The sequence below is a fragment of the Athalia rosae genome, chromosome 4, assembly GCF_917208135.1.
Source record: "Athalia rosae chromosome 4, iyAthRosa1.1, whole genome shotgun sequence".
Lineage (NCBI taxonomy): Eukaryota > Metazoa > Arthropoda > Insecta > Hymenoptera > Athaliidae > Athalia > Athalia rosae.
The window spans coordinates 10534282-10546731 of NC_064029.1; the positions used below are offsets into that span (position 1 = coordinate 10534282).

Genomic DNA, 12450 nt, shown 5'->3' on the forward strand with positions numbered 1-12450 from the left:
GCTTCATTGTAAGAATTCATGTAGATCATGTAGTTGAATGTGTGCGCGAATTAGCCCGAATACAATTTGGTTGTGAGGGATATTTTTTAAGCTGTCACTGGCTTGATGGGATAGAGCTTGAAGCTCTTTAATGAAATTTCTAGGTGAAAAATAAAAAATTTTGTAAAAATCAGATTATGTTTTCTCTTTATATTAATCAGACTACTCTACGCTACTTTAGTTCTTGATAAAATCGATATATGAGGCTTGTATTTTTTGTTTTGAAATCCGTTGCCTCCAAAATCGTTAACATATTTACATAAAATGCTGACTTGGAGTAGACACAAAGGTGCAATGATAATTTTCTACAACGTGTTTAACAAATGCTATCAATAGTAATGGCATGATGGAGATCAGTGGCATGATGTAGAATGATAAATTGTTTACAATTTGAACAATTTTGACGGGCACCACCGTCGCATTCCTAGAGTGCAGCTTCGCGGATCAAGTAAAACCTGTCATCTTATTGAGACCAGAATTGTGATCCTATCGAACATCGTAAACTGTATACATCTTATCAATTCTGATCTATCGTTCCTTGGTGAAGAATCATTCATGCGATACTAATTGTACGGAATAATGTTCAACAAGTATATGGTCTACACTTATTCACAGTGTATATCGTTTTATCGCTGTATAATTATCTAAAATAGTTCATTTTATTATATTTATCCTCGTAATTGCGACCAGTGACAGAATAACATAGATATGATATAAAGGATAATTTTATTAATTTTGTATATTGTAAATAGAATAAATAATAAATTACTGCGAAATGTAAAGTGATAATGAATGCATACACAAAGGTCAACGAAGTCACAGAATTCATGGCTCCACTATTAGGCACTTTACTGTGTCTTAGCGGAGGTACTATGAAAGAAGATTGAGAAATTTAGTTGAAAAATATTTTCCAATATTCTGGAAGATGTTTTATCACTTTTTTTTCCCATACGTGCTGTACTGTATTATATCATTACAATTTAGTTCTGGATCGATATATAGAATAAGATAATTTTACAACAAATAATATTTAAGTTAAGGATACAAACTTGCTCCAATATTATTTAAAAGTTGAATAATTACTATTATTAATACGCGAGTTACTTCGTCTGTATATTAGAATAATAAATATAAGGAGAAATAATTTTATAATAAAATACGAATTTGAACCATAGTAGGGTGGCTTTCAGCACGTTTGTAATCTATCACTTCTTTCCCTCAGATTCGTGTCAAGGGGCGTTTTTTAAATTATTTGGTACATAGCACCTACCTGCAAAATATTCGTCGCAACTTCTAATCCAATCATTCTTGGTAAGCAGATTTTGAAAAAAGAATTAGGTATGAATTTTTCACGAAAAAACGACTGATCAGAAACACATAATCATTTTCAATTGCTTTCCATCGTCTACAACCTTCTGAAGTAGTGAGAAAAAAGTTTCCGTAGGCTTAATCAAGGTGCACAGTGAAAAAAAATATTCATTTTGCTAGCAATGACATGAATTTCATCAAAAATAAAAAATCATAGATTCAAGCAACATCTTCTTTAAAAAAATGAATGCACCTTACTATTTTTTGCTAATTATCAGTTACTATAGCCAACAGTTTACATTGGTATTCATAAATGCCTAAAAGTTGGTTAGTTCAGAAGATAAAAATTTGTACATTTTATTGGCAATATATTTGATCGAGTTGAATTAGACTGTACATAACTACATACGTACAAACATAGTCACTATTTCTTATTACTTGTTGGTCAAAAACTATAGTCTTTTGTGTGGACACGTAGTTATACAAAATATGTACCTTATGAAATCCTAATATTAAATATGTTTATTCCATTTCTGTACAGCATTCTTATGTATTCTGTTTTGGAGTTTTGTGTTTTTTAACTTCGTGGAGTTGAATGGAGTTGATTTTAGGCTCGTTCTTTGCCTTTTTTCTCTTTTTTTTACTATCACTATCGCTGTTCTCTTTAATCAATGTTGTAGTTGAAATATCTCTCTCATCAGTATCATCACCTGATTCAACTTTAATTGGGGTCGAACTAAAAAATAGGCTCTTCTTGGAGGTCCCATCTAATCTTTCAGTTTTTTCAACCGACCTTTTGTGGGATAATCTCAACTTAGTGGTTGATGGCTTGTGCTGCACATCGGTAATAACTTTTTCATCCAAATAGTCTGGGCGATTCGTCAATGAAGGTCTGTAGTCAAGATTTGAAATACTTGATAAATTATCAATAGTGTTTCTCCTTTTGACATTCTCATTATTATCGCGCATAACGTTTTGGAAAAAACTCCCATCAGAATCAGAATCACTATATGTAGATTTATTAGTATCAACATATTGTTTCATATCTAACTCATCTTTTGAAATAATTCTGCCGTTACTCATATCCTCTGAGCAAATGATTTTCTTCAATTTTTTAGGGGTCGTCTTTTGAGATGAAGGTGACTCCATCATTGATGGTGGGAATGTTTTTGGTACCTTTCTATTCGCTGGAATAATGTTATCTTTGTAATCCGAACCAAATAATGGGTGTCGTATTTTGAGACCCTCTGGAAATGGTACTGTCATCTTTTCAATAGCTGACAATTGTATGTGCAAAGCCTTTGGAAGTTTCTGACGAACGTGTATAGATCTCACTGGCACAAAATTCACTGATTGAAACAAAAGTAGTTGTTAATTTCCAAAATTCACAAAGATTTGGGCAAAATAAATATCAAGGAAAATATTCTATGTAAACGAACTAGAATTTAAATATATTGAGTCTATTGAATGCATAATAGCGTGTGGGAATATGAAGCATCTCACCAATTTTATATGAGCACTCCTTCTTGTCAGAGTTGAAAACACAAGATATATTGGTTGCTTCTCTTTCGCAAGTTTCATACAAGACCTCCCCAACTTGTAGTTTGTTTTTTCCTCCCAGTTTGACTGTTTGCCCTTTTAAGGCCTTAGGGTCAATCTGAAATCGGCAAAAATAACATTCGATACCGAAATTAACATGAATTTCGATTTTCCTGTTAACCAAAATTAACGAACCATTTTGGGAATTTCCAGGAAATAGATTTCATCATCATCGCATAAATCCTCCAAACCAAAACTAGCTTCGCTGGAATCATGGGACAAAATATGCTGGTGCTCAAAATCCTTAAACTGTCAGATAAATTTCCAGATTTCAAAAGAATGAAAAATGTGATACCTGTACTAAAATAATTCCAAATGGGAGGGTACTTACAGTTAATGGTCTTTTTATAGTCTTTGGCATCAGACTGATAGGTTCGACACTTTCCTGTACTTTCAATACTTGCTCATTGCTATCAGCTTCATCAGCTCCATAAAAATCCGGTTTTTTTAAAATACTTTTCTGATTCTTGGTGTCATTTGGTGTGTACTCTAATTTGAGCTGTTCATTAATTGAAACTGACTTATTACTTTTAGTTATTTTGACTATCTCTGGTTGATTTCCTATAAATGCCATCGACTTGTTCAAAGTCGTATTCAATCTGGTTAAAGAATCAGTATCATCCGAATCTGACAGAGTATGTCTTGGTTTTTTTGATGAAGCGAGAACTGCTGTACTCTTATCTGAACAGGGATGAAAATCAGTACTATCTTGATACTTCCTTTTCAAAGGAGTCTTTTTAAAAATAGGAGATGGCATTATGTCGTTTTTATCTAAACTATCATCTGAGTTTGGTTTCGTATTCGAAGATATCGCAGATGACTTGGAAGATCGCCGTTGTTTGATTGTTGCTGGTTCACTTTTCGCATTAGATGGTCTAATAGAAGTCTGATCTACATCCAAATCTAAGTTGATCTGATTTTTACTCTTTGAAGATCTTTTTTTTTTAATTGTACCATTTGATGCCATATTATTCAATCCATCTTTACTCGGGCTTACAATATTTTCATCACTTTCACTAGAACTTACAAGTTTACATTGATCGGATTTACTTTTAACAGAGGTATTTGCTCTATCAGTGGTAAATGTATAATTACTTAAAATTTGGTCATCATTTTTCTGTACCAAATTCATTTGCCTGTTGCCGGGGGCCGAAGGTGGTCTGGATTGTGTGGGTTTGGATGAATTTTTAGTTTCTTTTTTTCCTACCGTGTGTTTTTCGATCTCTTCATAGCTATTATCCGAGTCACAGATATCTGGTCTTATCTTAAACGGAGAATTGTTTAATACGTTGCTTGGATTCCGTTTAGCAGAAGTTTTCCTATTTATTTTCGACATGATCTTAATCAAATTGTCATCTTCTATGGCAGATTTTGAAATGACTTTTTGTTTGGGTGAAGCTTTGATTGTTTTAGGACTCTTTGTATCATCATTACATTCATCAGCATCGATTACAGCTTTACTAGAGTCATGAACACGATTGTTATTGCCTGATGTTCTTTCATCCTTAACAGTAACATCAATATCATTTAAAGTGAGAAACGCTTTGCAGTCTTTGCTTGCATTACTTGCACTATCTTGGAGATCTTTACCATACAGGTGTTCTTGGCTAGCCTGGCCAATCCGTCCATCAAGTCTCGTATACTTTTCACTGATGATTTCCGTTTTGGTGATTCTGGGTGGAGAGTTTCTGTAAGATTCGAATGCAACTGCAGATTGAAGACCCTTTGGATGCATTTTGTTCTTAGAATCTGATTTTTCTTTTGGTGATGGTTTATCAGCTTTCAATAATGACTTATAATTTTCCTCTCTAATCTCGTTGTGCCGTTGTAACCAATATTGTGATGGTGGTATTTCGTTATCAGAACTGTGTCTATCGTCTGCTTCTTGCCTGTTATTTTTATGCTGAGAAAAGTGGTTACTCTTACTATTTCCATCTTTTACATTCCACTCTTCAGTATTTGTATGAGTTTGTATCTTATTATCCTCATCTGGCATTGATTCCTGTTCAACAATAACTTGATATTGACTAATAGGCGTTTGACTTTTGAACATGATGGCAAGATTCTCACTGGGATTCGGTGATTCAATACTATTGTCATGCTCGTTGTTAATTGATGTCTTATCATGTCTGTCATCTAAGATACTTTTTTTTGATCCATAAGTATCAATTTTTAACTTTCTAGGTTCACCCTTGCTATCAGTATCCGTTGTATGTTGTTTCACCCTAATACGCGATCTAACAACTTCCTCATCGTCAGAGCTGGAAAGCATTTGAGGCTTCAAATCCTGTCTTACGTGTTGCACATCTTGATTTATCTTTTGAGTAAACTTCTTGCCAGCCGGTGATTTTCTGTGCGGTGATCTTTTACCAGGGCTCTTGACAATACCGTCACGTTCAATTAACTTTTGAGACTTATCTTCACCCGAAGCGTGAATAATAGACTTACTGATGGATAGGTTTTTCTTTGGTTGGAATAATTTTTTTTCACTCTCCGAACTATCGTCACTGTAGTGTGTCATAGTGTACAAAATATGAGTAAATTTTTGAGTTCATAAATGATGAATGCCATGTGTCACTAAGTTTTACATATTTGCCAATGTTTTCTAACCTAAAAATTGACGGATTTTAAATTAAGCTCCGTATATTTAGCCCCGTGGCCAGATTAAACTTTTTACTATTCCAATCGATTGTAGTTCATTTGTAGATGATGTAGTGCAAATTCGGACGTTTACTGTCAATCATTCGTGAATATAATGATCAAAACAAAATCACCTAGGGAATTTTGTGATGTTCGCCCTCTAGGCATATACAGCTTCCGGCCTCAGATGGCGCATGCGCAAAAGGTATGATTAATTTTCGAATAATTTGCGCAATTTTGTTTCGCGTATTTATAGAAAGATCTAGTCTATGGAAAGACCGATCGCTTTAACGATAGTACAATATTGTGCAAGGTACGCCTAGTGTGTGGGTCAACATCAAACACACTTGGTGTACGTACGTACGTACGTATGTAAATACAAACTAACAACAAACAATTGCATAATGATTAAATAGGATTTGGCGGCGATTTACGGCAGTGAGGGGCCAACATCACAACATTCTCTAGGCTAGGATTTTGTTTTCGTCATTATTGAAATGATTTAACTGAACTAATGTCGGAAATCGCTCTACAATCACTAATAAAGGAACTTATACAGTCGATCGGGACGTTTGGAATATCAAATCCGGCCTTATGGGGTGCTAATTACAATGCACTTTGAACGTAGTCGTACGCGAATATTTGGTTGGCTTAAATCGGATATCGAAGATTGAAACTTCTTCGGGAATGCGGCATGTTCACTCACATAATTTAAAATGACGCTTGTGTCTCAGAGAACATAACAGTCGTTTTTGCCGTTAAACCTGTGCAAGCATTTGTGAAAAAATTGAATGAATAATTTATAGTGACCCAATAGTTTTATCATGTAATACCAGGTTTTCTGTGATGTGAAATTGCTGATTATTCTCCCCCATCAATTTATTTAATTTTTTCCTGAAATAAGTCGTCAAGCTTATTTGCCAACATGAATTCTGTGGATCATATTTCCAACGACTTTGAACCACGAGCAATACCTAAGCCAGCTCCTCGCTTTGACGTGAGTATAAATTTATCTACCAACTATAGACGTTAGAAGAGAATTGTGAGATCATTACGATTAATTTCAGAATCCACCTGTGCCATCGGTTCCCGAGGTATCGTTAGTCTTTGACAAACCTCCTGATACACAAAATTCTGATTATAATGTCAAGAAATCGCAATCAATTGACAAATTTGATTCCTATGCTACTTGGAAACAAGCCGCACTCTTATCTCAAGAAACAAAACTTGGTTATACCATGGAAAAACCTAGGCATTTGGTTGGATCATCATTAGAACGATGCCATGATCAAAGCGAGGCAAATCAATTACACAAAGGTGTCATCATAAACGAGTCTTTAAAGCATAGTAAGAGTGATCAAAGCTTAACTAAAAGAACACTTGTCTACAATGGTCCTTCAAAAATGGCCCAAAATGGGTCTACTTTGTCTTCCACTAGAAATATCACAATGAAAGGAAATTCAGGTGGTCATGGTCGTTTTGAGAATAGTTTCGAAAATGTTCAAGGTGAGAGATTGTATCCCATATCAGATAAAAATAGAGGGTCATTAGATGGCAATTGGGACAAGCAGCGTAGTTTACCCTACATGCAATATGAGAGTGATAACAGACAGTGTGCTATGCCTATGAACACCAGTTTAAAACCACAGCAAGCTGATACGAATCTTGAATATTTAAATTGTGATGCAAGCATCAGGAAACCAAATATACAAAGAATGAGTATACACCACTCAGCTAGCTCACCTAACAGATTCCAGCCAGATTATTCAAATTCTGCTGGGCAGAATCTAAATTTTCACCCCAGAAGCCACAGTAATCAAAATTTTCATCCAAACATGTATCCCAGATTTCATCAATTTCCACCATTCTGTGATTCAGAGTACGGGTATCCTTACTCTCCTCCCTACCTGCCAAATGGTCGTGAACATGAAGACACTGTTAAGAATTTGTTGCAATTGATAAATAATCAAAGTGAACAAATTAAATCCTTGCAGTCTCAAGTAGAAAGGTTACTAAAAATTCAAGAAGATAGTTTGAAAGATCGGGAGAAGTGCAGTTGCAGGCGTAATGTGGGCTTGGTGAATGAAAATTATGAACATAATACGCAATTCAGCCTTCAAACTAAAAATAAGGATCCTGTTCATTCTTCTGGTAATGGTGTGAAATTATCAAGAGATGATGTGATGGTTTCACAAAGACATAGTGGTACTGTTGAAAAAAATATGATAGGATCGGCAGATATCAGAGAAATGAATAAAAATCTAACTTGTGATTATAATAACCAAAGCTATGATGGGCGTATCAACCCAGGTGTGCGTGATGATCACTTGAAAAATAAGATTTTGGAACAAAAGGTATCCATCGGTGTAATGACTAGCTTCGAATTCACTGTTCAAAATAATCCCTTTGCTCCGGAAATGGAAGATCATGGACCTTATAATGAACAAAATCCAACCGACATTGATAACTCAGGTTCTTGCAATGGTCGTGGAATAGTATCTGCGCATGAAGATGTTCCGAGAACTTGTCAAAATGTCTTTTCCAGGGTTTCAAATTTACCATTAGAGAATATAATTGAAGATTCCGAGAGTCATCTTTCCATGAGTCAGCAGCCAAGTAGTAATTTCCATTCAAGTCCTACGATAGATGAGTTCAAGTCATCGGAACTTGGTAACAGGAAAATGCTTAGAAATGCTTCTGTAGAGAAAAGCCCGGAAAGCGAACCGAAAAATTTTAATAATGAAAAATCCTTTGATACGGATTTGGATGACACAAGTCATTTCCCAAATCAAAAACGACAGTTTTTGGAGATGCAGCAACATCATGAAAAATGCCAGAGATCCCAGGGCTTTAATCATCACGAAAATATATCTACAGTATTGAACCCTCAAACAGATGATGTTCCAAACCACATGTTTTCGGGAAAAACTCCTGCATCTGTCAATCACTATCGACAACACCTGGAAGACCGCAACTTCAATAGACTGATCCAAAACAAGAATATCTATCCTTCAGTTGAGCAAGATTCGGTGAATGTATTGAAGCAGTACAACCTACAGACACCAAATGTACCCTTCTATCAAAAGGAATCAAATTCCCCATATAATCTTGAAGATCACCAAAATTCGAATATAGGAACTATTGTACAGAATGGTCCAGGTACTCGTTTTAACGCCACAAATTCTTTAACACGCATTCAAGAACCAAGATTCCAGCAATCTCCGATGGCTTACCTTGAAGGAAGAAACGGAAGATTGTCTCAAGTAGGAAGTAAAAGGGAAAATTATGTAGAGGACAGTATACTGTTACATAGTGGAGAGTTAGAAATCAATGAGCAGCCTCCACCTAGTCCAGAACCTAGTATACATGTTGAAATGCAAGAATATTCCAGCGACGAAGATAGTGATAAACACGGAGGTGAAATGGAAAAACAAACACCCAAAGTTGGTTGGACATTTTACAACAATGTCTTGGGGCAAGTCAATCAAATTTTGCAAAACTCACCAATCACTAGAAATCATACGGAAAATACAGCAGATAAGGAAAAGGTGGATGATTCAAGAAATAACGCAGCAGCTGATACAGTCAAAATTGCAACTATGGAACAACTAAAGAAACTTGGGATCAGCTTTGTAGAAAACCATAATCCTAGAGATTCCAACGATATTAGTAATAAAAAGTGAGTACAGACACCGTGTTGTTGTGCAAAGTAATAAATAATATTATTACAATTGTAGTTTGATTGTCATTCATTAATTTATCTTTTCAGAGTGACATTCGATTCATCCTATTACCCGAGGCTTGAGTATCGAGGTAACATCACTCAGGCAACGAGTACACTATCTGAGACAGATACAAGCATGCATATGAATGCATTGGCATTGAAATATCTGAGTGATGAACAGCTCGGTGAGCTAGCAATGCAGAAGCATAATGCTGAAACACTCAAACATCTTATGGTCAGCAACGTCCAAGGCACCAATATGTCATTTGCTACTATGCGTTACCTAGAGAGATATCAACTTTTACCAACAAATAATAACCCTCAAGTCGATGGTGAGCTTTCACAAAAGATGATCAAACTGAAGTATTTTCTGTGTTGATCTATAATTACACCAGTACAGCAAATTTTATATTCGTAATTTAATCTGGAGCAAATCTACCTTCACAGCATCCTATCTGAATATGATGTGTTATCTATTCTGCATCAATTTATCTCACAATTTATCGTATTTGCAGATGATCGTAGAATTTTAGAAAGACCAAAGCTCGAAGAATTAAAAAACTCACATAGAGCTCCATCCAGCAGCCAAATGCCTAGAATGAGCTGTCCTAGTAAAATTTTGGATATTTCCACATTAAAACAACAACCAAAGTTGTTGTAGCATCTGATTGAAGGACTTGAAGATGCTGACTTTGTTTTATCACACCGTCTAGTTCTTATATGTAAAAATTCAGATGCACAAAATATTTCCAATGAATTTTATATATGACAGGTCGCATTTGCAGTAGGTTTTAGAAGTTCGGTGATGTATATAGTAATATATTATTCGACAATGTTTAATTAATGAATCAACACCATGCAAATAACACTTTTCCAAAAGATTACAGTTTGTATAATATAATTCAATAGATGGGAAAGGAATGGAAAAAAGAGAATTAATCCAATACAGGTAAATATTTGAAAATTTATTACATGACAGATAAATTGGTTAGATCTGTTGGATTCCTTGAGAGCTCAATATTACATCACCAAAAATACACGATTATAACACAACAGCATTTTTAGATATATGATACAAAAGTATATCCTAACTATACAACTTGACATCATACTTAAAATAAATCAAAACATATCTACACGAAGATTATATACAAACAATAATTGCGACTAATTGCTGCACAACTATTCAAGCCTTATGCTCATTGTGCTCAACTAAGCACAATTTCGATAATTGTATAACATTCCAATTTATTTCAGAGTACACAAGAAGATGTTCTAGATGAACGACTACGTTTACATCTCCCAGATCTTTTGAAGTTCCGAATGTTAAACGAATAATTTATTGATGACCTACAATAGACTCGCATACATAGTTTTATACTCATTTAACATTATACGGAAAAACTTTCTCCACAGCCACACGTCCCTTTGATATTTGGGTTATTGAAGACAAATTCTGCACTTAGTTTCCCTTCCACATAATCCATTTCAGTCCCTAGTAAAGACAGTTGGGCTTTTCTGTCTATTATAACACGAACTCCATCTTGCTGAACCTCCTCATCAAGTTTGTCTTTATGTGTAGCATAATCGAGAGTATAGCTCAAACCATTGCAACCACGCTGTCTAACACCGACTCTGAGGCCAATCTGCAATACACCATAAGAATTTTTAATGGATTTGGAACTCTCGTCGTTCGTTGCATAAAAAAAAGCAAAGCAAGTCTGAAGAGCCATATAACTTATCAATGGAAGATACATTTTGGCATCTTTTTGATGATTATTTTATTATTAATCAACGATAAAGTCAATCTAATTTCCAGTGTCAAGGACAGTGACGACTGTATTGCTTGCATTACTTATATTTTTCAATTTTAATATGTAAAATGAATTGAATTATATGTATATCGCACTTAATAAAAAAGTTATTAATAGGTTGTTAGCACGGAATATTATTATCTATTGCTTAGGACTTACGTATTCGTCTTTGCCTTTCAGGATTTCCTTGATTTTGTTAACTGCATTGGATGACTGAAAATTTGATAGTTACTTAATATCGTTATGTGAGATTGACAATAAGGTTAGGTAATACGAATTAAATTTGTGCTAGAATGTCATGGCTGAAAAAATATTTTTTTTCAAACAAGCGCTGTTTTTATTATGTCGTAAATGTGAATCTACTCACTAAAACTAATGCTGCACGAATGGGAATATTTCTACGGCTCTTGACAGCCCGAACAGTGGCAGCCGCTGCAATTCGCGACGCCATCTTTCTCTGTCCCGTGACGTCAGTATGACTTAGGAATTTCGTGAAATTTCGTAATTAAATGTGCGATTTACGGAAGGTATAATAATTTAATTTAACCAGCCCGAACAAGTCTGGGGAAGAGTGAGAACGTGCGAATATTGAAACAATTTGATTAATTACATAATTGAATGTGGTGTTATCGAGTCGACGTATTGATTTTAATGTCATAACCTCACACTCGTATTCGACCCTGTTCGGACTGAAAAAAGTCAATACGTAATTTATTAACTCGTAGATCAGATCATTGTACAGTTGAATTATAATCGGATTTCGGATTTCGAGTTATTGGTCGTCTCATGGAGCATACTCATAATTAAGATTGTTCAATTTTGAGCCTCTTTTACGTGATTTGTAATTTTAGCTCTACCGCTCACATCCGCAAGGATCATCCATTTGTAGGTTGCGCAAGATAGGTGACGTCATGGCACCATCCCACGTATACTCTGATAAATTTTCATCTTAAATATTTAGTCCTTCGATCACATCTCATAATTACTAAATTGAATTCCGGTAAACAGTGATAAATAAAAAAATCAATCGTTCTGTGCTGCGCTAGTGATGTAACGGTGCTTAATTTCTAATAATGATCCTGTTGGAAGTTCTAAATTTGATGGCTGCGCCCGAATGCAACAGGAAAAAAGAAGTGCGCTACATAGCCATATTCGAGCCAGGGGGGGAGGGGACAACGATCGAATTTATCCCGAGTTGATGAAAGTGATTAATCTACAGCTCTTAAAGTGATAATTGATCCGTACATCTGGTTAAAATATGCCGGTAGTTTAATGACGTTATTTCCAATTAATCAGAAATCAATAATCTGGTCTTCATGTACTGGA

The 12450-nt window shown here is 35.1% G+C and overlaps 3 protein-coding genes across 3 annotated transcripts; 1 reads left to right on the plus strand and 2 right to left on the minus strand.

The window, feature by feature from the left end:
• Positions 1-1698: 1698 nt before the first annotated feature.
• Positions 1699-5702, minus strand: LOC105692825 (protein IWS1 homolog). The gene is made up of 4 exons (XM_048653791.1): positions 3278-5702; positions 3082-3195; positions 2851-3004; positions 1699-2696 (listed from the first exon to the last, which is right to left on the minus strand). Exons 1-4 carry the CDS (start codon positions 5465-5467, stop codon positions 1894-1896), a joined length of 3261 nt encoding a protein of 1086 aa, XP_048509748.1. The 5' UTR covers positions 5468-5702; the 3' UTR covers positions 1699-1893.
• Positions 5703-5874: 172 nt separating this feature from the next.
• LOC105692831 lies at positions 5875-10702 on the plus strand. Its single transcript, XM_012412315.4, has 4 exons — positions 5875-6583; positions 6654-9265; positions 9356-9642; positions 9826-10702. Exons 1-4 carry the CDS (start codon positions 6512-6514, stop codon positions 9969-9971), a joined length of 3117 nt encoding a protein of 1038 aa, XP_012267738.2. The 5' UTR covers positions 5875-6511; the 3' UTR covers positions 9972-10702.
• Positions 10255-11714, minus strand: LOC105692847 (iron-sulfur cluster assembly 1 homolog, mitochondrial). Its single transcript, XM_012412339.4, has 3 exons — positions 11492-11714; positions 11284-11337; positions 10255-10956 (listed from the first exon to the last, which is right to left on the minus strand). Exons 1-3 carry the CDS (start codon positions 11573-11575, stop codon positions 10702-10704), a joined length of 393 nt encoding a protein of 130 aa, XP_012267762.1. The 5' UTR covers positions 11576-11714; the 3' UTR covers positions 10255-10701.
• Positions 11715-12450: the final 736 nt, after the last annotated feature.

Bases quoted from the DNA above. Each gene is read 5' to 3' on its own strand.
- LOC105692847 (XM_012412339.4), bottom strand. From the start codon at position 11,575: ATGGCGTCGCGAATTGCAGCGGCTGCCACTGTTCGGGCTGTCAAGAGC. The intron at 11,338-11,491 runs GTGAGTAGATTC...TCAAATTTTCAG, and splicing joins TTCGTGCAGCATTAGTTTTA to TCATCCAATGCAGTTAACAA. The intron at 10,957-11,283 runs GTAAGTCCTAAG...GGTGTATTGCAG, and splicing joins TGAAAGGCAAAGACGAATAC to ATTGGCCTCAGAGTCGGTGT.
- LOC105692825 (XM_048653791.1), bottom strand. From the start codon at position 5,467: ATGACACACTACAGTGACGATAGTTCGGAGAGTGAAAAAAAATTATTC. The intron at 3,005-3,081 runs GTTCGTTAATTT...TGCCGATTTCAG, and splicing joins TCCTGGAAATTCCCAAAATG to ATTGACCCTAAGGCCTTAAA. The intron at 2,697-2,850 runs GTGAGATGCTTC...TGTTTCAATCAG, and splicing joins GGAGTGCTCATATAAAATTG to TGAATTTTGTGCCAGTGAGA.
- LOC105692831 (XM_012412315.4), top strand. From the start codon at position 6,512: ATGAATTCTGTGGATCATATTTCCAACGACTTTGAACCACGAGCAATA. The intron at 6,584-6,653 runs GTGAGTATAAAT...GATTAATTTCAG, and splicing joins AGCCAGCTCCTCGCTTTGAC to AATCCACCTGTGCCATCGGT. The intron at 9,643-9,825 runs GTGAGCTTTCAC...TCGTATTTGCAG, and splicing joins TAATAACCCTCAAGTCGATG to ATGATCGTAGAATTTTAGAA.